Below are 26986 nucleotides of genomic sequence, written 5' to 3'. Positions count from 1 at the left end.
TCAATCAAACATGCTAAGTGCCAATCACACAAGAGTGCGACTTGAGTTACCAAGGTAACTCAGTCCAGGGTGCCTAAACCCCCTCCCACACCCCCTGTGGTACCCACACAGAGTGGCACCACTTTTGGAGGCTTCTGTGGAGAAGCCCGCCAAAAAGTGGAACAAAGGGCTCGACTTGGGTTGGAGTCACAGAAGAGAATACAAACGCCATTTTAGAATCGAGTCCTGGCAAAAAATACCAACCGGCGATTTAATATTAATTAAATAAACCGGCGGTATGTTCGAGGCTATGAGAATTAAATAATTAAAGTTGGTAGCCTCGAACAATGGGAAAATCCCATAGGGAAATATTTGCGGTCGAATATAAAAAGTAGTTTCCACTGCCGCCAGCCAAAACTCGATCAGCGGGGACGGAGACGTGCCCCCTCGACTAACAGACCCCGGGGCAATCGAATTGCCCCGACCAGTACATCCACAATATGATGGTTTGTACTGGTTTCTGTTAATAATTTGGGACTAGTAAAGCCAATGGTGACTTTACATGCCCCGGGAGACAGTAGTCAGTCCCAGGGTATGGAGTCTATGGTGGGGTGTCACTATGACACCCCTGTGTTACCGCACGGAGGGTGCTGTGTAACACACATAGTAAAAACACATGAGACCCTATGCAGTAAAGGACCCCATAGCCCATAAAGCACATTAACAGTCAAAGGAACACCACAAATCATGTCCAAGAATGGGAGAAAAAGAGTCTCACTCTTGGCAGGAGAAAAAAACAAACTCCAGAAATCCAGCAAAGCAGCTGGGGGACTCACTGGGTTAGGAAATTCAGCCTAAAGAGAGAATTCTCCCTAACACCAGTCAGTCTAAAAGGCACTGAACTATTTCACATAGTTACAGGAGTTTAAATCTGCATTGCCCTTTCTTCCCCTGCATAGTGAAATATTTGTACTAATTCCTTTATTGAATCCTATAGTACAAAGAATTATACATCAGCTTTAACCCCTCCACCTTCCTCCTGAGGGTTGAGCCTTGGCCGATATCGTCACATTTACCAGTAGCAAAGACAGTTGGCCTTTAGGGAACCATTGTCGCCTAGATGTGACTAGGTCTTGCTTACAACCTTTAACCCTCCCAACAGTGAACAGTATATATCATGCCTAGTAATGATGTTCCTACTAACTGTGGAGCCGTAACTGTTGCCTAATAACCTAAATCATCTAATATTGTAGAAGATATTTACCATCATACAGTAAGATTCCCAAATTATCCGATACAGACAGCACAAGAGGGGCTGTAGGACCATACTAGATGTAAGGTGTTAACTGAAATTACCTGGTAAGCTCTACCTAGTGTGGGATACATTGGAGGAACATCCCATCGAAAGAACGTTACCAGGTAAGGTTAGTAACTTGTTCTTCGAGGGGATTGTGTCCTCCGACGTATTCCACATCTATGACAGACTCCCAAAGCAGTACCAACGTATGGAGGTGGGAAAAGAATTTACAATTTTAGAATTTTAGAATGCCCAATCAAATGGCTGAATTGAGTACTGCCTTACCAAAGGCCAAATCCTGCCCATGGATGGAGCCAAGGAAAAGTGTCTCACAAAAGTATGGACAGAGGCCCATGTGGCTGCTTTGCAAATATTGTGAATAGGAACACCCCTCTGTAGAGCAGTGAAGGCAGCCACACCCCTAGTAGAGTGAGCCCGTAAGCCTACTGGATGGTCCTTTCCTGCCAAACTGTAACACTCAGAGATTGTCAAAATGATCCATCTGGCAAGGTCTGCTTGGAAACAGCCTGACCCAAGCACCTTCCAGCATAACCAACAAAGAGCTAATCGTCCACTCTGACCCGGGACATCCGTGAGAGATAGAAACTCAAAGCTCTCCTAGGATCCAACGTATGGAGCCTCTCCTCTTCCTTACCAGGATGTGGAGGAGGATAAAACGCCGGAAGAATCACCTTCTGGCTCAAATGGAATTCCGACAACCTTCGGAAGAAAAGAAGATCGTACCCGCAGGACAACCCCGTCCTTATCGAAAAAACAGAAAAGGGTGGCTTGCGGAAAGTGCCTGCAACTCACTCACTCTGTGTGCGGAAGTAACCGCAACTAAAAATAGTTTTTTTTTTTAAAATCTCTTTTTATTTGTGGTTACAAAAGATACATGGCACTCTTCCACATCGCACCTCAAATATTGTACAAGGATAAATTACATGGTTCGTTAATACATTAGATATTACAGAGATTCGTCATCAGAAATCATGTCATACGAATACATTCTAAAAGGGCCCCAGATGTCCTTGGGCCTACTTGTCACAGGTTGGGTCAGGACAAATTGTTCTTCCGATTCATTAACATGTGTTAGTTCGCAAAGAAAATGATTCATGCTCAGTGGCCCGGCGTTTTTCCATGTTTGTAAGATGCATTTCTTGGCCACCGCACATGAGATGTTGAACAATCTTCTGATTTTTTTCAGAGCACTTGTCAATGTCCACAAATAAGTATTTTTGAGGGGTCAGTTCAGGGGGTACCTGCGTAATCTCTTCCAACATCACAGCCACATCCCTCTAGAATCCCGCCACCACTGGGCACTCCCAATACACGTGGAAGGATCCCACCCGAGGTGCCCTGCATTTGGGGCACTCTTCCGGGTATCTACTGTAAATTATGCTATTTTAGCCGGTGTGTAGTGTAGTCTGTTTAAAATCTTAAATTGAATTAAGCATAGACCAGTGTTCAGTGAAAAAATATTTGTGAGCGGGCAGTACCTGGCCCATTTCTTCTCTTCAATGGGCATCTGCAGATCTCTCTCCCACTTGCCCTTGACCTGGTTTACTGTGGGGGTATGGGCCTGCACCGCTACATATAGTTTAGAGATTCCCAGGCCTTCTCCAGCTGTAACCAACTGTGTACATGGATGCGAGGGAGGTTCATCCGGGAAGAGCGGCCACCTCTTTTGAAATGCAGATCGCATACGATAATATTGAAGTGTCTTAAGTGGCCCGCCCACCAAGAGCCCTCACCAATTCCCCAGGGCTACAAATTTCCCATTGATGAACATGTCTCCCAGTTTCATCTCTCTGTTTGGGTCCCAGGATTCTTGCAAGTTGCTATCATGCGTTGGGGGTATGCCTGGGAAATTCCATAGGGATATCTATGGGTTATAGGGTGTTTGTAATCTCAGCCTTTTATATATAGCCTCCCATGCCCCGACTGTAATTTACCGGGTTATATTCACAAGTATCTTTGTTTGGTGAATCAAAGATTACAGATTTTATGTTCGTAGGGTGTGTGGTGTATTCCTCTATCCATGTGTGGGGTGGTCCATCTGAAGCATTATATTAATATTTCGCAAATTGTGCTTGAGCAACATAGTAGTAAAGCTCAAAGTCAGGATCAGCTAAACCACCTGAGGGGTACGGTTCAGTCATTTTTTCCCACCCTATCCTCGCTGTTTTTACGTTCCAAAGGAATATTACAACCATAGATCGAAGTCTGGCGAAGAAGGTCCTTCCTGGCCATATGGGGACGTTCACAAAACAAATATAATAACTTGGGTAAAATTATAATTTTGAGAATTGCGACCCTGCCATATAACGGAATTGGGAGACGCCCCCACATCTGAAGTTTAGTGCTTAGTGATTGCAGCGCGCTTTCATGATTATCTGAGTATAGTGTAAGTCTATCCCTGGAAACAAGGATCCCCCAAGTATCTGATGTGCTGTTCCGACCATGTGAGTCGACATATCGTGTCTGGGCATTTGGTGGCTGGTGTAAGTGGAAATATTTCAGATTTGGCATTATTTACAGTGTACCCAGAGTATGCTGCAAACTCTTGTATTTCTGCCATGATGGGTGCAATGTTCTTCTCGGGCTCACGGACATATAATAGCGTATCAGCATATAATGAGATTAGCTGGGTGGAGCCTTTCATCTTTATCCCCCTGTCTGAATGTCTTAGTCTCACCGCAGCTGGCATCGGCTCTATGGTTAGCTCAAATAGTATGGGCGAGAATGGGCACCCCTGCCTAGTACCTCTGCCCAGTAGGAATAATTTGGAGATGGATCAATTAGTTAGTACCGAGCGCCGAGATTAGTATACAGCAACTTCACGTATCTAATAAAATTGGGGCCTATCCCATATGCCTCCAGCACAGCCAGGAGATAAACCCACGAGACCGAGTCAAAGGCCTTTTCGGCATCGAGATATATGGCCACTGCGCTTCTCTCTGGATCTATTTGCGCCATTATGCCAAAAAGTCTGCCAAGGTTCAGGGCCGTGGACCTTGTGGGGATAAACCCGTTCTGGTCAGGGTAGACTAGGGTAGGCACTGCTGGCAGAAGCCGGTTGGCCAGGACTTTTGCACATATTTTATACATCTTATGGTGGTCGTCGAAGCTTAGGGAGCACGGTTATCACAGCCTCTCTCATTGTTGGGGGTAGTCTATTACTCTCAAGGGCTTCTTCTCATACCTGCATTAGTATTGGTACCAGCTCTTCGCGGAACTCTTTATAGAATTCGGCGCCTATCCCGCCTGACCCCGGTTCTTTGCCTGATGAGTGTTTTAATTGCCTCTGTGATTTCCTCAGAAGTTACAGGCTGATCCATTGCCCACCGGTCCTCATCTGGGAGTTTTGGTAGGGAAAGTGCTGCAAGGTATGATTTAATTTCAATGCCCGATTTCATGTCTTTGTTTGAATATAGTTCTTAATAGAATTTAACAACTTTCCCGTTGACCCCCTCTTCCCTCAGAAGTACCTCCCCCTAAACTGTTTGTATGCTAGTGACCTGATTCGGTTGTTTGTCATGTTTTAGCAGGTTGGACAGTTTTCCCAGCCTTGTTTCCATCCCCGTACCTACGTGCTCGTATGGGTGCTGCTATATAACGCATTTCTCTAGTGGCCAAGCTGTCAAATTCCTATTTCAGCCAGTATTCCATTGTTTTGTGAGCGAGTGTAAGCCCCCTCCAATGCATCCAATATACGTTCAGTTTCAGCTAGCTCAGCTCACACGCCCTTCAGGAGACCGACAGCCTTGGATAGTAGGACTCCCCTGACCCAAACCTTGAAAGATTCCCACAAAGTGGAATATCTACCAACTGTTCCCACATTGATATAAAAATACAGTTTCAAAGGACAACAGTCGCAACGGACAAGAATGTAAGGGCTCAAACAGAGCTCCCATTAGGAACTTTAAAACCAAATTCAAATCCCATACCGGCACATGGAAAGGCGACGGTGGAAACACATTAGTTAGCCCTTTTAGAAACTGAGAAATCAAAGGAATCTTAAAATAAGAACATTCCTCAGACGAGCGCTTAAATATGGACAGCGCCGCCAGGTAACCCTTAATGGTACCCACTTGCAGGCCCTTGTGGGCTAAAGAAAGCAAAAAAGACAAAACCAAAGGAATGGAACATTGGAAATGATCCACATTCTGTACCCTGCACCAGACGGCGTGGAGGGCAGATGGACATGTCGAGAAGGTCCGGGTACCACGCTCTCCTGGCCCATGCCGGAGCAATGAGGATCATTCAGGAACCGAACCTCTGTAACACTTGCGGAATGAAGGGGACTGGAGGAAACGCGTACAGCAGTGGGAAGGACCACTCCACTACGAACGCGTCCCCTAAGGCTCCTCTTGGAGGAAATTCCCGTGAGTAGAATCTCTCGCACTTCCGGTTGACACTGGTGGTGAAGAGATCCACTTGTGGGGTTCCCCAAAGATCGAAGATCTCCAAAAGAACTTCCTGAGCCAGCTCCCACTCGTGAGAGAACGTGTTCTGCTTGCTCAGAGCGTCCGCCGCCGTATTTTCGTCTCCAGCCAGATGAACTGCTGAGATCGAAATTTCCTGCTGGATGGCCAGAACCAGAGCTGCATCGCCTCCCTACACAACGGGAGTGACCCTGCCCCCCCTTTTTTGTTGAGGTAGTACATGCCACTGTATTGTCTGTCATAATCAGGAAATCAGGACATTCTTCCCCCGCACAGACGGCAGAAAAGCCTTCAGGGCTAGACTGACGGCCTGCAGCTCTAACAGATTGATGTGGAGTCTGGACTCCGACAGAGACCCAACGTCTGCTGGCTGTCAATTCGTTGGCATGAGCTTCCCAACCCGTGAGGGATGCGTCCGTTACGGTCGTCACCTCCGGCCATGGTTGCCAAAATGGAGCTCCCTTCATCAGATTGCCTTCGACGGCCCACCACAGAAGATCCTGGGCGAACGAGGGCAGAATCTGAATGGGATCCAACATCCTGCCGAGAACATGCGACCACTGCATCTTGAGAGCCCACTGCAGAGATCTCATCCGCAGCCTGGCCGCTGGCAACAGGAAAATTCAGGATGCCATGAGGCCGAGGAACCTCAAGAACCCTAATGCCGGGAGACTCTGGGCATGTTGAAACTTGTCCACCATCTGCAGAATATGGTGAGCCCTCGCCTGGGGAGGCGAACGCTGCCCCAGGGATGTGTCGAGCACTGCTCCGATGTATTGGAGCCGCTGGGTTGGTGTCAAATGTGACTTCTTTAAATTGAGGGAGAAGCCCAGCTTGTGAAGGGAGTGGCAGGTGACGGACAGATGATCCAGGGCTTGCTCAGGGGAGCGCACCTTCATCAACCAATCGTCCAGGTAGGGATAGACATGAATCCCCCCTTTCCTGATATACGCTGCCACCACCACCATCAGCTTGATAAAGACCCTTGGGGCGGAGGTCAATCCGAACGGCAGGACCTGAAAATAAAAATGCGAGTTGCCAACCGCGAACCTCAGGTACTTCCTGTGCTTGGGATGAAACGGCACATGAAATGAAGCATTCTTGAGGTCGAGAGACACCAACCAATCCTGAAGTTGAAAGGCCTGGAGGACTTGAGAAAGAGTAACCATCTTGAACTTGTCCTTCCTAGGGAATACCATCCCTTGTTCCTCTCCGCTACAGGCACCAGTTGCATGGCGCCTTTCTCCAGCAGGGATAGGATTTCCTGCGCAAGGTACGGTTCTGGACGCTTCAAAGAGAGCTTCCCCGGTGGATTGTCGTGAGGCCTCTGCCGGAAGGCAAGACAGTAGCCGTGGGCTATGATCTCCAGAACCCACACATCTGAAGTAATGACTCACCATTCTCCAAGATGCTGCGCAAGTCTGCCCCCAACTGGCGAACCATGACTGAGCGGACGTGGCTGCGGCAGTGCCTGAGGGCAAAGAGGCAACTGCCCGAGCGGCTTTGGTACCTTGAGTACCTTGCTTTCCATCTCTGGTACTCCTACGGTGGCCCCTTTGACTGGCAGCTCCTCTCGATCTACCAAAGGTAGAGTAGTACCGAAAGGAACCTCTCCTCCATTGCTGTCCCCTAGGATGAAAAGGCAGAGGTTGACGTACTGCAGCACTCAAAGACGTTGCTGCAGCTTTTGAGGTCTGCAACCTCTCAAGGCTCTCGTCAGCCTTGCTGCCAAACAGACGAACTCCATCAAAGGGCAAGTTCAGAAGCCGGGATTGCACATCAGGAGCAAACCCCGACTTCCGCAACCACGCAAACCTGCGTATTACAGTGCTCGCAGCCATGGACCGGCTGACACAGTCTGCCGTGCCCATACCAGACTGAACGGATTTGCACATGGCATCCTTGCTGTCTTGCACGAGGGCTAGAAAACCATCCCGTTCTTCCCCTTCGGGAATATGCTCAGCCGCCAAAGATGCACAATTCCACAGAGTGTGAGTGAATCTCGCCAAGGCACAAGTGGAGTTGGCCGCCTTCAATGCCATACCCTCAGATGAAAATACCTTCTCCGCCCAACCATCAAAGCGCTTGTCGTCCCTATCAGGAGGGATGGTAGGGTACGCAGCCTGCTTCGCGGGGGCTGTCGCCGCCTGCACCACCAAACTCTCGGGAGTAGGGTGCGTCGACAAGTAGCAGGAGTCACTACTGCTGGCCGGTATTTTTTCGGAAGCAACTTATTAACTGCTGGGAGACTTTTCGGAGCAGTCCAAGCCGCTGTCACCCTCCTTTGCAAAGCCATGTGAAATGGCAACACCGGGTCAGTGGTTGGACTTTGGTCCAGGATGTCCGTCAGATCATCCTGATCAAAATCAACAGGTGGAGCAGACCACCCCAAGTATTCTGTCACCCTTGACATGAGACGCCTATAGGAGGATTCGGCATGCGTCCCAGGCTCAGGCCTGCCAAACTCCACCTCCGGAGAGGTGTCAAGACCACTGGCATCATGCAAGGACTGACAGAGTTCCTCCATCTGACTCTGCCTAGACAACAGGTCATCAAGGACATCAGGAGGCACAGCCATCTCCTCATCAGACCCTTCCTCCACCTCGGAAATACACTCCAAAAGGTTGGAACAAATCCAATCTGTGAGGAGGAACAGAGTAGGGCTCAAATACAGGCCTCACAGACTTACTGACAGCCTTCCTCAGAGGTTCCACAGCCCTCCGGGGCACCTCTGGCAAAATCTTCCACAACTTCTTCGAGGGCGGAGCCCCGAGAGCATCCCCCCGACAGACACAGCGCCGACGACGTCTTCGAGGCCGGAGCCCTGAGACGAACACACGCTGATGGCATCACGTTTTCCTCAAAGGCTTCACAGGTTCCGACTGTCTTGATGGCGTCGAGGACAGGGACCTGGATCTGGCAAGGCTACAGCGATCTCCCTTGTCTGATCGGGACCTCAACGGCTCCCGATGATCATGACGACCGCCTGACCCGAAGGCGTGCGAGTGGTGGATCGAGCCCGTTCCTTGCTGGCTTCTTTCGAAGGCGCGGACGAAACTGTGCCTTGCGATTCGAAAACCACCATCTGCTGGCGGAATGCATCCCATTTGGCCGGCGACGAAGACTTGGTGGGACAAGTCAACCGCCTGGCGGAGTCCCCCTCCGACGAGGACGGGGAAGGCAACCGGTGACAGCGCTTCCTAGAATGCCTCGAAGAGGCAGAGGAATGGCGGGAACCACTCCGAGATCGAGACCCCCTGGACTTCGCCAATGCCGAGAGTCGCCCCTTGCGTCATCGGTCGAAAGTCCAGCAGACTTCGATTCATGGGACTTAGACACCCTACCTACCTTCACTTTCTTCTTGCGCTCCTGCAAGGCTTTAGACGTCAGGGACTGGCAATCATTGCATTCGTCGGTGGCGTGGCTTTCGCCAAGGCACCAGAGGTAGATGTCGTGTGGTTCTGTGATGGATATTTTCGAACCGCAGTCCCGACATTTTTTAGAGCCCGACTTCAGGGTAGTAGAAGAAGACAAAGACATCGCTTTCGAAAAGAAGAATCGAGCACGCCCAGATTCCGAAGCAAACACGTTTGCGTAAAAAAACGGAACTGAGGCTACGGATGCTGTGCATCCTATATTTAACATCCGGTGACGTTGACCCTCGACGGAGGCCCTCGAGGGACTACGGATCAACGTCATCGACGCAGGACGCCCTCTGCCAAAAAAATTCCGAAGCAGCACAGCTGTGGCCATTACCCGTCATAGATGTGGAATACTTCGGAGGACACAATCCCCCTCGAAAAATGATTTGTTAGCAAGTAAAAAAGTGAATAAAAATATGTTTTAACTCAAAAACCGAAATGTTTTAGTAATATTTATTCCTTTGCACCAGTTATGATGATGATTGTTAGCGTTATTTATTTATACCGCACTTAATACCCGGAGGTTTCTAAGCACGGACCCGGGGATCGAACATATGGTTGCTCCGCATCATCTTGCTTCCAAGGAAAGCAAGTTGTCCCTGAGCTATCCTCCCGAGACCTAGTTATTCATACAGATTAATAGATACAGGTGTATTTCTTCTGACCAGTCAGCTATAATAGTAGTTTCTTTCTGTGTTACTACATGCAATACTGGTCCAAAAGTATGGACGGAGCTGTGTGGGTGAAAGCAGGGGCTCAAGGTCCATCATATCTGTTTCCTATTTTTTTGTTGAGGGTATTATTGCTCTTTATTTTTGGGAATTTTTGCATATTTTTAGGGAGTAAAAGTGGCTGATACTCCCCATATCTTTAGGGCTGATTGTTACCATCTGTAGGTGAAAATACAGTGCTTTCTTTATGGAGGATATTAAACAAATTGAGTGTCACTTACCATATCGGCTGATTTCTTCAGCTGGAACTATAGGAGCAGCACCTTCTTTAAACCTAAACATCAACACAGAGATAAGGGTATTCAGTCAATAACATGGCTTACACGTCCAGTTTCTAATTCTTCTGTCTAATGTATTATTTTCAAGATTTGAAAGCTCATTTTAAGACATTGCAAAGTCAACACTAAGGTCTACAAATTACAGACAAAAGAGGGCTCAATGGAAGATAACAGGCATTGTCTAAGCCAGAAGGTCTTGCTATTTCTAGGCAGCATTCTTGATTGTTGGATGGGTGATTAGAACTGTTTAAATGGAGGATGGATGACTCCATGGGCAGGATTGTTTTGATCGATTGTCATAGATTTAATAGACTTGATTGATAGAATGTGCAAGTGTATTGTGCTGCACATTACAGTGCTTTATGGCTTTGACATGCCACCGAGGGTCGGAGTTGGTACTGGGGCAAGCCGCACAGTTGGTGTGTGCAGGTGGTACAAGCTGAATATATATATATATATATATATAAAAAAAAAAAGTCAAAATCTCAAAATTGACATTTCGATTACAAAACTAGCGGGGGCGGGGCTTGAAGCACTGGCAATGCAGTAGCTTCCTTGAAAGTCTCTGTGGAGAGCGCGAGAATCCCGTGAATATCCTCAGAAATGGAGCACATTATTGAGCAACAGAGCTTGAGGAAAAACTGCCAGAGTGAGTCTGGAAAGAGCAGTGACAAGTTAATGTGCCAAAGCCATGATATCACAACAGTACCCACTCGCGTCAGTGCTGCACAAGATGGCACCCCCTCCGGAGGACAGGGAATGAGATCGCATTCTACCCGATCACCCCCCAGATACCGCACAATGCCAAGTCGGCAAGTTAAGAAGTAAGGATGTGGCAAGATGGGGCCCGGGGGAGTGGAGGCACGGAATGCTCTGTGGAGGGGAAATAACAAGATTGCAGTGTATCGGGGTGAGGAACAGCCCAGGAACCAACTTGGGGTCGGTGCTGTGTCCTCCGGAGCTAGGGGGGGGGGGTTCAGGGGAGGAGGGAAGACCGCATTCAACTGCAGCCGGGTCTATTACCAACCCAAAGGACATAGATCCCCCGGTCCCCCATGCCCTGGGCGGAAACTACATCTCTTCCACCCCAGATGCACACGAGAATAGGTTGAAACGCGAGAGAACTCAACGACCGGCAGGAATGTGCAGTTGCCAGCCCCGGCGACCGCAAAAGTCAGTCAGGAACCTGGGCTTCAGGAGTGGTCTGAGCAGGATGTGATCCACCCTCCCAGCTCCTCTCCCTACTGTAGGAACACACTCCTCCGCTACTTAAAGCTCAGTTACCAAGGGGTGGAGAAGGCAAAGCATGGCACAGAGTTGAGCATCGTCGCTGAGCACCGGTCGACAATTACACATTCGTGTGCCTTGAGTTTCCTGACCTGTGAAGAAAACACTAACTCCAACCAAAATCGCACAGCGGCAAAAACTCTAAAAAAATCGGCGGATATAGCCAGCCTGCTGCAACCGCATGATAAAGGCAAGAAACCGGAGAAGGGACGCTCCTTGATCCACTCACCTGAGAGGTTGGTAGACCAATGGGCCACAAAAGACTATATCCAATTACTCATGGCAGACATCAAATCTGAATTCCGGAATTGCAGGACGGAAATCGCATCTAGGGTGGATCGTTTAGAAAACCGGATGGTGGAGTTAGAGCACAGGTTCAGCAAGACGGAAGATCAATCTCTAGACCAAGCAACGCAATTGACGGATCTGCAGAGTAAGATCCAGGTCCTGGAAGAGAAGAACAAAGTCATGATGCTCAAAGCAAGAGGATATTGAAAACCGGGTCCGAAGAAACAATGTGAGAATTAGATGGGTACCCGCCTCAGACATAGATCAAGTCTTACAGGACTACGTGAGCAGCCTCTTCCAAACACTCCTCCCAGATTGTGATAAGGCAATGCTGCTGCTAGATCGAACCCACAGGCTATGGAACCACAGAGGGGCTTCCACAGAAAACGCACCAGATGTGATTACCCACATTCACTTCTTCTCTACTAAACAAGTGATTATGGCTGTAACTTGTCTACAGGGCGAATTAACCTTCCAAGGGGCGCCAATACAAATTTACCAAGACCTGGCAAAAGATAGGGTGCTAAGGCGTAGGGCACTCAGATCCCTGACAACGTTCCTGGAAAATAAAATATCGCTGGTTGTTCCCCGCAAACCTCCAATTTACATATGAAGGCCTGACACAAAATCAATACTTTGGAAGAAGCGGAGGACATCCTGACAGGGGGGCCCTCGACCACGGACGAAGACCTTACAACCACATTGCCTATGGGGAAAAAGGAGAAGTCCCAAAACCACGACGTAACACCTGGGCAAAGGTAGCGAGGGGACGGAAACCGCGAAACCCTTCTTAACAGACATAAATGAAGCCCGCAGGCACGACTACAAATACCCTGATAATAAATATTCTTGAAAGGCACACCATGGCTCCTTATGACAAGGCACTGAGGGATCTTTGACTCCACACAGCATACGCCAGCCTAGAGTGTGCATACACTCAATGGCCAACTAGCCTATAGGCCCAGTTCTGTTCTTGTTTCTCAGTTTAATTTTGATATTTGTTTACAAAAGTTGAAAACCTGGTCGCGACAACAGTGGGAAATGATCATGGTACTTGATGGCAGCTGAATGTCAACCGAGCCTGAACCCTTCCCTCCCGGTGGACTGGACGGATCCACTGGAGGCCTCCCCTCATCACCCGAAACTTCGGTTTGTGACTCTTAACATACAAGACCTGAACTCTCCAAATAAACGAAGATCTGCACTCCGACGTCTAAGTGACTTGGGCAGCCCAGTGATATTCCTCCAAGAAACTCAGCCGATGACGGCAGATTTTTCACGCCAATGCAGCATCACCTTCCCAAGAGATTGTCTGGCAACCAATGGCTCAAAAAGAGGTGACACAGCAATCCCGCTGGCAAGAGGCACCCCTCTCACAGAACTGGAGGTGCTCAATGGACCCGAAGGGCGATATATTGGTGTCATAGGTAAGCTGTTCTGCCTAATGTATACCCTGGTTTCAGTCTATGGGTCCAATGAAAGAGAGTAACAGATTTTGAGTCCAATCTACTTACCTTCCTTGAAGGTCAGGTGGTGATAGGAGGGGACTTCAATGGGGTCCCAGACTGCCAGGCTGATAAATCTCACGAACCAGCACAGAGAGACTTTAAAATTGCCTTGGGTCTGCTTCACTTTTTGAAATCTCTGGGAGTGGTGGACAAGGAGGGTCCTACACCCGGACACAAGACTTGTTTGCATGTACATCGCACTTCCTCCTGCATCAACCTATTGCTGGCCAGCCCCCAACTCTTGCCCTACACCGATGAGGCATCGATAAAAACCAAGGTAATCTCACACCAGTCACCAGTGATCCCTACAGCTCAAATTCACAATCCTCCCCCGCCCGAGACCCCGATGGACTCTCTACGACCCAATGCGGAATGACACTGCAATCAGGTATGAATAAACCAAAGCCATCCATAAATTCTTTCGAGGAAACCCTGTCGGGCCCACATCAATTGTCTACAGATGGGAGGCAATGAAAGCGGTTATCAGGGGGGGAATTGATAGCCCAGACGGCGGCTTACAAAAACCGCTGATTAAAGACTAAAGGGCTATTGGAAAGCGAAATAGCGACACCCGAACAAAACCATAAGAAAGGCTGGTCTCTCAGAGCAGCTCAAGCCTTGCGCATTACTTGCAACAAATTAGAGGACCATTTATGCAGAAGAAACCGCTCAAACCCTTATACGAACTAAACAAGGTTATTACGTTAATAGCAACAAGGCCAACAAATTCCTGGTCCGGAAACTAGCAAAATCCCGAATGCAGAGCGGCTTATAAGCTTGAAAGACTCACACGGCTTGACTCAATACTCAGAAGAAGCTAACTTACAGTTGGCAATATCACATTTGATTGAAACTATGTCGGTTACCCCCATACCCTAGCTCAACAGGAACAATATATTGCAGAGTCCGCTCTTCCTACCCTAACTGAGATAGATAGGGAAATGTTAGAACTGCCAATCACGAGGGGGGGCGCTGTTGCACACAAGGAAAATGGCCACCTAGTTTCGGAGCACGTGTGCCACCATAATATCCTGCGCTAAGTTATCCGTTCTAAGGCCGTCTGGAGGGTCGAAAACATGCGTGAGCGACCGCCTAAGTGTTCGACCACAACCAGAGAAAATCCGGACTTGTTGCTGCATGGGGTTGCCAAGATATGCCCGAGTGAAAATTCACCGACCCGCGGCGCTGTGTCGGGCCGACACATAGAACCAGGTGGATTCACCAGATTGCTGTGGATGCTGTGAGCTGCGGGCCACAAGAGGGCAGAGCTTGCGATGGCGGTTCGTGCCTAGCCCTGACATACGGCTCCCACCCTTGGTGTGCTGCCGGACGACGGCACCCGATTCCTCCATTGAGTGCCCGGGCTTGATCGGAACCTCCCGGCTGCGGGCCGCTGTGAATGCCCGCCGCCCCTCCTCCCCCCGGACGCCGTGTCTTCGGATCTCCCGTTGGGCATCTAGCCCGATGGCAGCGCGTCTGTAAACGCACTTAAAATCAAGTAAGAGATTGTGAAATACGGGAGTGAGGTGTGCGGTGTGACTGTCCAGCCGCGGGTGCATCTCCTACCCATACCTTACCGCGGTCTACCGACCGGAGCACTCCTACGCTCTGGGTGCCCCGGTGGGCGAAGTACACTGGCACGCACGAGGTCTAAGGGCGAGGGAAACTACTAATTAAACTGCATTTTACGTGGTCAAATGGACATTGCTACTCAAGCGGCCACGATATAATGAACATTGGCTGCCACGGACAATACGACTGCTGTGGGGTTCTGACCCCAATGGAGTATGCGCACGTTTTGACTGGCCTGAAGTGATACTGCTGGTCGTTACAGAGGACACGTCTGAACTTTAATATATCGCACGCTGAGGCGGCTACAGAAACATCCAACGGCTACTACAAGGCCTCCTTCTGGGCAGCTGAAACACAGATAAAACCCTGTGACATTTTGGCATTTGGCGAGGAGGCTAAGAGTCTGGAGAAGCACAACTGGGCGCTGCATACGTGAGAGGACACAATTCACTCGTGACAGATCCGCCCTGGAGACTTAGCATTTGTTGGGGCTGCAGGCATATTCATATCCCCGGCCACTTCGTGCTCACCAAGACCATCTTCGGGAACCACAGCCCTAAAACTTCTCTGGAAATACAATTAGGATAGACACCCAGTACTGCGCCAATATGGGGGAACCAAGCAAAGCAAACAAAGCATCCAAAACTCCCGGCAAAAAATAAAAAGAGCCAATGGACACATACCAGCACTCAAAATCAAACCGTGGCAGAAAAGGTACATCCTGTGACCAATCTATCAGGCGAACTCGAAGAAGTAAACCGAGAGGATAAACTGGCCACATTAGTTCAAAACGGGTTCCTTGTAGTAAACGCAAAGCTAGATGAAATAGTTACCACTATAGGCTCCCTGAGGGCCAGGAGAGACAGAGAGTGCACGTGTCACAGAGACCGAGAACAGGATAAGCGTGAAGAACAAGTTACTCTCTTACCTGGTAACGGTCTTTCGATGGGATGGTCCGACGATGTATTCCATATCTATGACAGTAATCACCACAGCTGTGCTGCTTTGGAAAATCTTTCGGCGTCTGCATCCTGCGTCGATGATGTCGATACGCCACCCTCGAGGACCTCCTCCGACGACCGACGTCACTGGATGTTATAAGTAGGACGCACGACGCCCGTAGCCTCAGTTGTAGTTTTTTCCCAGAACGTGTGGCAACAGTCTTCTGCCAGTCTGACCACACAAAGCCTTGCAGTGATGTAAGCTGCAATCGCATAAGAAATTCTGTAGCGAGGAAGGCAGGGAGGGAGCGATATGGAATACGTCATCGGACCATCCCATCGAAAGAACGTTACCAGGCAAGAGAGTAACTTGTTCTTCGAAGGGATTGGGTCCTCCGACGTATTCCATATCTATGACAAGCTCCCAAAGCAGTACCAACGCAAGGAGGTGGGAAAATAATTTAGAATACAGAAATTTAGAATGCCCAATCAAATTGCAGAGTAAAGGACCGCCTTGCCAAAGGCCAGATCCTGCCCACGGATAGAATCGAGGGAGTAGTGACGTACAAAAGTATGGACCAAATCCCAAGTGGCTGCATCACAGATGTTACGACTAGGAACACCCCTCTGTAGGGAAGTAGAGGCAGAATAATCCACGAGACAAAGTCTGCTTAGTAACAGCTTGTCCAAAACACCTTCCAGCGTAACCAATAAAGAGTTGATCATCCACTCTGACCCGGGACATGCGTGAAATATAAAAGCTTAAAACTCTCCTAGGATCCAGCCTATGGAGCCTCTCCTCCGCCTTACCAGGATGCGGAGGAGGATAAAATGCCGGAAGAATAACCTTCTGGCCTAAATGAAATTCTGACACCACCTTCGGAAGAAAGGAAGGATGAACTCTAAGGACAACCCTGTCCTTATGAAATACAGTGAAGGGTGGCTTAACTGAAAGTGCCTGTAACTCACTCACTCTGCGAGCGGAAGTGACCGCATCCAAAAGTACAGTTTTAAGAGTTAACAGTCTCAAAGAGCAAGAATGCAAAGGCTCAAACGGAGCACCCATCAGAAACTTGAGAACAAGGTTCAAATCCCAACCGGGCACCTGGAAAGGTGACGGAGGGAACACATTAGTGAGCTGTTGGGCAGAATCCTGTGCGGTTCCCTTGGGGACAACTGCAAAAAGATTAAGACCACAGGAGTAAGCAGTAAACCCAATTGGTAGCAGTCTGCACCACCCAGATTTACCTGGTAGCTGTGGCTGAGCAGTCAGACCTCTCTCAAGAAGAGTATGGCAGTATATAGAGTATACACAATAGGGCTAAAAACACAGTAGAGCAAACAAACACTGACCAGAGCTTTGTATAAAAAGTATATAATTATTTTTTTAAAACACACTATGAAATATACTAGCGCTCCAAATCACAAGCAAATTAAAACACAGTCAGGTAAAGTATACACACCTCCCTTGATAACTATCAGACAAGTCAGAGTTAAAACACCACTATTTGTTAAACAGATGTGAGCGCATAACGGGATGGCACTCCAATAGTTCAGTTAAAGGGAGAGAAAAAGGCAGAGCATTTAAATAAAACAGGTCCCAACATGTTTCGGAGTTCTCAGCAAGGGAATAAAGGCAGTATATACTGTAGAGCCAAAGTTCATAGGCCAGGCCCACTTTAAAGGGAGCAAAGCGAAATGTGCCCAGGATCACCCGGTTTAAAATGCACTAAAAGTCTTTGCAGAATGTTCAAAAGAGGTTGGGGCGATTCAAGAAGGTAAAGTTAGAAGGTCTGGGGCCAACCCAGTTGGCAAGCCAAGGCTTTAAGGGTCACCTTGGGCAAACCGAAGAAAGGGAGGCCAGGCAGGACACAGTACCTTAAAGAGAGGAAACTCCAGCGGTGGCAGTTGTTCCTGGCAGTGGTGGCAGTTCATTGTTTTGACCAGGGGAAGAGAGGATTTCATCGAGGAGGAAACGTGGAGTCGTTGCACTGCACAGGGATGAAACCAGCCGCGGAGTTCGTCGATAAAAGGTGCGTTCCTTTTATTCGCGGTCAAAGTGGTGAAGTTTGGCTATCCGGCCGCCAGGGTGCTTGGCACGGGCGATTCGACCAAGAGACGTCTTTGGAAGGTGAAAAAGGTGAACTGGTTGGTCCCACCAGGTCAGAGGAAGAAGACTCGTCCAGCAGAAGATCTTCTATTGTCGTCGGGGAAAGTGGTGAGGTAGTTGCAGCAGAGCTTCACCGGTGGGGTCGTCGTTGCAGATGGCTCAGCTTCTTCCCTCTTCGGATTCTTAGGTCCTGTGGCGACTTCTGAAGTTCCAGTCCCAAAAGCCCTGCTTTTATGCAGAAAAACCCCCATTCAACAGCCTAGATGTCACTCAAACATGCTATGTGGTGAGCCGGGTGGCTCACCACTAGCCCATTCAGAACAGAGTGCGACTTGAGTTGCTAAGGCAACGCAGTCCAGGGTGCCAATTGCCCTCCCCACCCATCCTGTGGAACCCAGACAGAGTGGCACCATTTGGAGGGCTTCTGTGGAGAAGCCCGCCAAAAAGTGGAACAAAGGGCTCGACATTGGTCAGTTACAGAGACGGACGCGAACGCCATTTTAGAAAAGAGTTCTGGCAAAAAGACCAAACTGTTGATTTAATATTAAATAAACCAACCAGCGGTATCTTTAACATTGCACCAAAAAGTGGTTTAAAATCAATGGGAAAATCCCATAGAGAATATTCCGGTGGAATGTTTTGCATGGTAACCACTGCCACCAGCCAGAAACTCGACAAAGGGGGACTGGATAGTGCCCCCTTGAAAACAGACCCAGGGGCAATATAATTAACCCCTTCCAGTACTTCCACAATATGATGGTTTGTACTGGTTCTGTTCACAATTTAGGACTAGTAAAGTCAATGGTGTCATTACATGCCCTGGGAGACAGTAGTCAGTCCCAGGGTATGGAGTCTATGTTTGGGGGTCACTATGACACAGCTGTGTTACTGCACTGAGGGTGCTGTGTAACACACATAAAAAATAGATGATACCCTATGGAGCAGAAAGAAAACCCTATAGACCATAAGCGCACAAAGAGTCAAAGACATACCTCAAATCATGCCTAAGAGTGGGGGGAAAAGAGTCTCACTCTTAGCAGGAGAAAAAAAAAAAAAAAATCCAGCAAAGCTGCTGGGGGACTCACTAGGTTTGGGAAATTAGCCTTATAAGAGAATTCTCCCTAACATGAGCCCTTTTAGAAACTGAGAAATTAAAGGGATTTTAAAATAAGAACACTCTTCAGACCAGCGCCGCCAGGTAACCTTTAACGGTACCCACTTGCAAGCCCCGGTGGGCTAAAATAAGCAAAAAAGACAGAACCAAAGGAATGTCACATGAAAACGGATCCACACTCTTGACCCTGCACCAGTCGCAGAACTTTCTCCACCGGCAACGGTACAGGGACTTCGTTGCGGGCTTTCTGGCCGAAAGCAACACTTCCATCACGTCTTCAGGGAGGTCCCAATCCTTATAACTCAACCTTTCAGAAACCAAGCGTGAAGGTTGAGGGATTTGACCTCTGGATGGAGAACCCAACCCCCCCTCCCGTGAGAGCAGGTCGTCTCGGTAGGGAAGACGACGTGGAGGGCAGATGGACAAGTTGAGAAGGTCCGGGTACCACGTCCTCAGGGCCCATACCGGAGCAATGAGGATCATCTGGGACCCGAACCTCCGTAACCTCCGCAGCACTTGCGGGATGACGGGGACTGGAGGAAATACGTACAGCAGTGGGAATGATCACTCCACCACGAACGCGTCTCATAATGCTCCTCTTGGAGGAAATTTCCGCAAGCAGAATTTTTCGCACTTCCGGTTGACACTGGAGGCGATGTGATCCACTTGAGGGGTCCCCCAAAGGGCGAAGATCTCCAGGAGAATCTCCTGAGCCAACTCCCACTCGTGAGAGATCGCGCTCTGCCTGCTCAGAGCGTCTGCTGTCTCGTTTTCGTCTCCGGCCAGATGAACTGCCGAGATCGAAACTTCCTGCTGGATTGCCCAGAACCGAGCTGCATCGCCTCCCTGCACAGAGGAAGTGACCCTGCCACCCCACTTTTTGTTGAGGTAGTGCATGGCCACTGTGTTGTCAGTCAGGATCAGGACATTCTTTCCTCGCACAGCCGGCAGAAAAGCCTTCAGGGCAAGCCTGACGGCCCTCAGCTCCAACAGATTGATATGGAGTCTGGACTCCGACGGAGACCAACGACCGCTGACTGTCAACTCGTTGGCATGAGCTCCCCATCCCGTGAGGGATGCGTCCATCACGATGGTCACCTCCGGCCAGGGTAGCCAAAATGGAGCCCCCTTCATCAGATTGCCTTCGACGGCCCACCACAGAAGGTCCTGGGCGGCCCCTGAACGGGGTCCGACATCCTGCCGGAGGACTGAGACCACTGGAGCTTGAGTGCCCATTGCAAAGATCTCATCCGCAACCTGGCCTCTGGCACCAGAAGAATGCAGGATGCCATGAGGCCGAGAAATCTCAAGAACTCGAACGTAGGGAGACTCTGAGCATGTTGTAACTTTAGCACCATATGCTGAATGTGATGAGCCCTCACCTGGGGAGGAAAACACTGCCCCAGGGACATGTCGAGCACTGCTCCGATGTACTGGAGCCTCTGAGTTGGCGTCAAGTGGGACTTCTTTAAGTTGAGGGAGAAGCCCAGCATGTGGAAGGAGTGGCAGGTGACGGACAGATGATCCAGGACTAGCTTGGGAAAGCGCGCCCTGATCAACCAATCGTTCAGGTAGGGGTAGACCTGAATCCCCCTTTCCTGAGATGCGCTGCCTCCACTACCATGAGCTTGGTGAAGACCCTCGGGGCGGAGGTCAATCCGAATGGCAGGACCCGAAACTGAAAGTGCGATTCGCCAACCGCGAACCTCAGGTACTTCTTGTGCTTTGGATGGATCGGCACATGAAAATAAGCGTCCTTGAGGTCGAGAGACACCAACCAGTCTTGAAATTGAAGGGCATGGAGGACTTGAGAAAGAGTAACCATATTGAACTTGTCCTTCCTGAGGAGTTTGTTCAAACCGCGCAGGTCCATGATGGGTCTCAATCCCCTGTCTTTCTTGGAAATCAAAAAATAAGGGGAATACTATCCCTTGTTCCTCTCTGCTACAGGCACCAGTTCTATGGCGCCTTTCTCCAGCGGGCTTGAACCTCCTGCACAAGGAGCGGATCTGGACTCTTCAAAGAGAGATTCCCCGGTGGATTGTCGTGAGGCCTCTGCCGAAAGGGAAGACAGTAGCCGTGGGCTATGATCTCCAGAACCCACACATCTGAAGTAATGGCACACCATTCGACAAGATGCTGCCCCAGCCTTCCTCCAACCGGCGAACCATGGAACATGGCCTCATGACTGAGCTGAAGCTGCGTTGCCTGAGGGCAAAGAGGTAACTGCCTGAGGGGCCTTGGCACCTCGAGTACCTTGCTTACCACCTCTGGCACTCCTAAGGTGGCCCCTTTGATTGGCAGCTCCTCTTGCTTTACCAAAGGATGAGTAATAACGAAAGGAACCTCCCCTCCATTGCTATCCCTTAGGACGAAAAGGTGGAGGTTGGCGAACTGCAGCGCCCAATGACTTCGCTGCAGGTTTGGAGGTCTGCAACCTCTCAAGGCTCTCGTCAGCCTTGCTGCCAAAAATATTGACACCATCAAAGGGCATGTTGAGGAGCCGGGACTGCACATCAGGAGTAAACCCCGACTTCCGTAACCACACAAACCTGCATATTACAGTGCTTGCCGCCATGGACCGGCTGACGCAATCTGCCATGTCCAAACCCGACTGAACGGCCTCACACATTGAATCCTTGCCATCCTGGACCATAGCAAGAAAACCATCCCGTTGGTCCCCTTCGGGAATATGTTCAGCCGCTAAGGAAACACAGTTCCACAGTATGTGTGTGAAACGTGACAAGGCACATACGGAGTTGGCAGCCTGAAGAGCCATACCCCCTGACGAAAACACTTTCTTCACCCAACCATCAAAACGCTTGTCGTCCCTATCAGGAGGGATGGAAGGATACAACGCCTGCTTTGCTGGGGCCTTAGCCGCCTGCACCACCAAACTCTCCGGAATGGGGTGCTTGGTCAAGTAGCAGGGGTCGCTACTGGCTGGGCGATATTTTTGCGGCAAAGACTTGCCCCCTGCCTGGGAGACTCTCCGGAGCAGTCCAAGCCGCCGCCACCCTCCTCTGTAGAGCCATATGGAACGGCAGTACCGGGTCAGTTGGTACACCTTGGTCGAGTATATCCGGGAGGTCATCCTGAAGAAAATCCCCTGGGGGAGCAGACCACCCCCAAGTACCAGGTGACCCTAGACATAAGGCGCCGGTACGAGGAGTTGGCATGGGTGCCAGGCTCAGGCCTACAAAACTCCACCTCCGGAGAGGTTTCCAGATCACTGGCGTCGTGCATGGACTGACGCATGTCCTCAATCTGACTATGTCCAGAGGGAATCTCATCTGGCACCGTATCAGGAACCATGCCATCAGTGCCCTCATCCACCTCCAAAATGTACTCAAGATGGTGGAAAGTGGGCACAGAATGGGGAACAAAGCCATGCTTAGCCTTGGCCAGAGCCTTTCTAGGGGGTTCCACCGTACCCCGGGGTACCCCTGTTGAAACAGCCTCGAAAGGCATCGATTGAATCGGCGTCGACAGCGCCGACACAGGCCTCGAGGCGGAGATCTCTGAAGCAAACACGTTCGTGGAAAAAACGGAACTGAGGCTACGGGCGTTGTGCGTCCCACTTATAACATCCAGTGACGTCGGCCGTCGGAGGAGGTCCTCGAGGGCGGCGTATCGACGTCATTGACGCAGGACGCAGACGCCGAAAGATTTTCCGAAGCAGCACAGCTGTGGTAATTACTGTCATAGATATGGAATATGTCAGAGGACCCAATCCCCTCGAATGAGTATCGTATGCCCATCACAGTCGACACATTACCCATATAAAAGAAACTATACGGAAACTGAAAAGCAAGTGCGAGGATCTCGAATCTAGATCAAGAAGAAACAACGTCTGAGTGGTCGGCGTGGCGGAGTCCTTTGGGAAGGGTCAAATGGAAGAACTGTTCAGATCCTTGTTTGGGCCGGAAGCACTCTTAGAACATTTCCTGGTAGAGAGAGCACACCGCACCCTAGCACTGGCACCCAGGCCAGGAGCACCACCACGTACGATAATTGCACGTCTCCTCAAATATAGAGATAGAGACACAATCCTTCGCTTGGCAAGAGAGGCTGGTGCACTGCAGTATGAAGGTAATCGCATACACATATCCGGACTTTTCCACCTCTGTTCAGGCGAGTAGACGATCATATGAACCAGTCAAGAAACTCCTGAAAGCACGCCAGATCACATATGCCTTGATGTTCCCGGCCAAAATGAGGATTCAGCATGCAGGGAGAGCACACCTTTTTGAAAACCCGACCGAAGCCTTGACCTATATAGAGTCCTCTATACCCCTTCCTCCCGGGGGGTGCAGACTGGCACAGAACAGACCCCGTCCAACTGATTAAGATATATGTTCAGTTCGGATTTGTCTAAGTTATCGGAGGCCTTGGTCTTCTGGTCCGTGAATGGCTGACGCTGCAGGCGGCCCCATAATTCATGAACAGGTGGGGCAGTGGGGACCGGGATTGGTGGTCATGTGAGACAACATGACTACCCCTGGAATGCTCCACAAGTTGAAGTGGGAACATCGTCAAGTTGGGGGTGAGTGAGGGGGGCTGGTTAAAGGTTATGGAATAAGTTGTTGTTGCACAGATGTATGGTTTGAAACGGGGAGTGTGCCCCATTTTATGGAACCCAGTCCTGGGATGGGAATGGGGGAAACAGGTTGTTGGTTAATGGTTAAACAATTGGTCTCTGAGATTCTGGCACTATCCATGGTATACGAGAGGTGCATTATTGAGGTGTGTAATGTCATCCGAACATTTCCCTATAAGACATTGGTTGCGGACTGAGGGAGAAGCTATTGTCATGGAGTGTTAGGGGTCTGAATAATCGGTTGAAAACTAAGAAAGTGGGGAATTACATAGCCAGACATGGTGCCCAGATTGTTATGTTGCAAGAAACTCATATTATGGATACTAATAATGAATGCATATTGCCTAGATGGGGCAAGTCAAGGTTTTACACAAACTACTCATCCCAGTCCAGAGGGGCCATTACTCTTATACACCCAAGCTTGGGATTCAAATTGGAAGGCCAAAAGGCTGACCCCCTTGGTAGGTATGTTCTTGTATGGGGTGAGATTACAGGTCAACAAATGTTGCTGGTTAACACATATGGTCCTAATATTGATGACCCAGCCTTCTATACGAATATATACCAAATAATCGCTTCTATTGATGTTGCTACTATATTGTGGGGTGGAGATTTCAATGTTGCTCTCGATCCCAGATTGGATAGATCCAGTACGATCATAAGGGCACCTAGTAAAGCTGTTCTTACTCTGAAACACATCCTACCTCAGCTCTCCCTTGAGGACGCCTGGCGGGTGCTGCACCCGGACAGAAGGGGATACACATACTACTCTTTGGTCCACGATTCTGAGTCCAGAATTGACTACTGGTTTGTCTCCCCTGCTGTAATCACTGCGGTGCAGTCATGCGAAATACTGTCCTGCACACTATCTGACCATTCCCCGGTAGTAATTGAGGTTGAGTTCCACAACTGCCCCAGACCTGTCAGAAGATGGAGAATGCCCGGAGGGGTTGTTGGGCGACTCTGGGGTTGTAGAAGGGCTACACATTGAAATTGCGGAGTTCCTAAGCAGAAACATAGGCTCGGTCGACAGATACTCCACGGTCTGGGAGTCCTTTAAGGTTTGGACTAGGGGAACCGTGTTATCGAAATCGGTGGGTCTCCTGAAGGGGGTCCGAGCTGAATTAACCCAAACTGAAAATAAACTGGGGAGGCTCAAGGAAGCTTATACTCGTACACAAGATAAGACAACACTAGCTGAGATACAGACACATCTCCAAGAATTTGGCAGGCTGGCTGCTAGGGAAGTTCAATATATGGTGGCCCCAGTCTGCACCTGTAGATATGGCGATGGTAACAAAGCTGGCAGGACACTGTCCAATTTATTAAAACATGATAGACACCCTAACCGGATCACAAGCATACAAACGCCACAAGGGGAGGTCCCTCTGGGTGAGCAAGAGATCAATAGTGAGTTTGCTAAATTTTATCAGCAACTATACAGTAACAGATACCAAAACAAACACTGAAATTAAAGCATACTTGGAGGCACTAATGATGCCGAAACTCGCAGAGGAGACCCAGCCGGCAATGGACCAGCCTGTCACTGCTGAGGAAAATGCTGAAGCGATTAAAGAATTGGCATCCAATAAGGCTCCAGGGTCAGACAGATTGGGAGCGGACTTCTACAAGGAGTTCTGCGAGGAGCTAGTGCCAGTGCTGTTACAGGTATGGGAGGAAGCCCTCCAGAGCAACATACTGCCCCCATCGATGAGAGGCCATAATAAGCATACTCCCTAAACCCCGTCGCCCACCACAGGACATAGCGTCCTACAGGCCTCTATCTCTTATAAACAAGGATGCCAAGATATTTGCAAAAGTGTTGGCCAATAGGCTTCTACTGGCAGTCCCGAAACTGGTCCACCCCGACCAAAACGGGATTTATCCCGGCTAGATCCACGGCCCTCAATCTTCGTAGACTTTTTGGTATCATGGCCCAAATAGACCCGGGAGGAATGCAGTGGCCATATCCCTAGATGCCGAAAAGGCCTTTGATTCAGTGTAATGGGCTTACTTACTAGCGGTACTGGAGTCATTTGGTATCGGCCCTAACTTCATTAGATATGTGAAACTACTATACACGGAACCTGGGGCACGAGGTCTGACCAATCGATCCATCTCCGATTTATTCCTACTGGAGAGGGGCACCAGGCAGGGTTGCCCATTCTCACCCATACTGTTTGCATTAACAATAGAGCCAATGGCGATTGCGGTCAGGCTTAGACACTCAATTAAGGGTATAAATCTGAAGGGCTCTACCCAAATAATCTCCCTATATGCGGATAACACGCTTTTGTATGTTCGTGAGCCAGAAAACAATATTGCGCCCATTATGGCGGAGATTCAGGAATTTATTGCTCACTCAAGATACTCCATAAATAAGGCCAAGTCGGAAATATTCCCCACTCACACCGGCAACCAAATGCCCCAATTCTATATGCGGACTCAAATGGTCTGAACAAGGCATTAGATATCTGGGGATACTTGTCTCAAGAGAAACATACGCTATATACAGATAATCATGAAAACACGCTACAGGCATTAAATACCAAATTGCTGCTATGGGACCGCCTTCTGATATCAATGCATGGAAGAATTGCGGTTCTTAAAATGATAGTCTTACCCAAGTTATTATCTCTCTTCGTTAACATCCCTATATGGCCAGGTCGACCCTTCTTCAATAAGCTTAGATCAATGGTGACGGCCATTCTCTGGAATGGAAAAACTCCAAGAATAGGATTGGAAAAAATGACTGAACCATACTCTTCAGGTGGCATAGCAGCACCTGATTTTGAACTATACTATTATAATTCCCAAAGCCAATTCTCGAGATACTGGTATGGTGAAACCGATGGACCCCCCCCACGTGGCGATAGAAGAACTCGCCACACGCCCCACGAATATACAGTCTGTGATTTTTGACATACATTATAGAGACACATGTGAGTTTAACCGGGTGAGCTGTACGGTTGGTGCATGGAGGGCTATGTTTAAAAGATTGGGAGTGGTGTCCCCCTATAACCCAGAGGTTCCCCTCTGGAATTACCCTGACATACCGCCAACACATGATAGCAACTTGCGCGAGGCTTGGGATACCAATGAGGAAATGAAACTGGGTGACATGTTCATTGACCGGAAATTTGCGACCCTGCAGGAAGTCACTGGGGCATTGGGCAGGGGTCCACTTAAGATACTCCAATACTATCGCATAAAATCAGCCTTCCAGAAACACTGGACACTCATCTTTGAGGTACCCCCTACGCATCCATGTATACAGCGGGTAACGTCCAGGGACCGTCTGGGGATCTCCAGACTATATGCTGCGGTCCAAACACATTCCCCCACGACTAACCTGGTTAAAGATAAATGGGAGAGGGATCTACAGATCTCCATAGATGATAAAACCTGGGA

General features: G+C 49.2%; 1 protein-coding gene across 12 annotated transcripts in view; it reads right to left on the bottom strand.

The window, feature by feature from the left end:
- The window catches only part of CCDC9 (coiled-coil domain containing 9), a 1357226-nt gene that overhangs the window by 907740 nt on the left and 422500 nt on the right, over positions 1-26986 (bottom strand). For all 12 annotated transcript variants that reach the window (XR_011302042.1, XR_011302041.1, XR_011302040.1 and 9 more), the window contains exon 9: positions 10099-10151. Coding sequence is in view for 9 of the 12 variants with exons in the window: in XM_069644545.1 (XP_069500646.1) it covers positions 10099-10151 (53 nt within the window). In the remaining 3 variants the exon portion in view is untranslated. The remainder of the gene's footprint in view (positions 1-10098; positions 10152-26986) is intronic.

Source organism: Ambystoma mexicanum, chromosome 2p (genome assembly GCF_040938575.1).
Source record: "Ambystoma mexicanum isolate Mex_15411 chromosome 2p, UKY_AmexF1_1, whole genome shotgun sequence".
Taxonomy (NCBI): domain Eukaryota; kingdom Metazoa; phylum Chordata; class Amphibia; order Caudata; family Ambystomatidae; genus Ambystoma; species Ambystoma mexicanum.
This window is presented reverse-complemented; position numbering and strand designations above follow the sequence as displayed.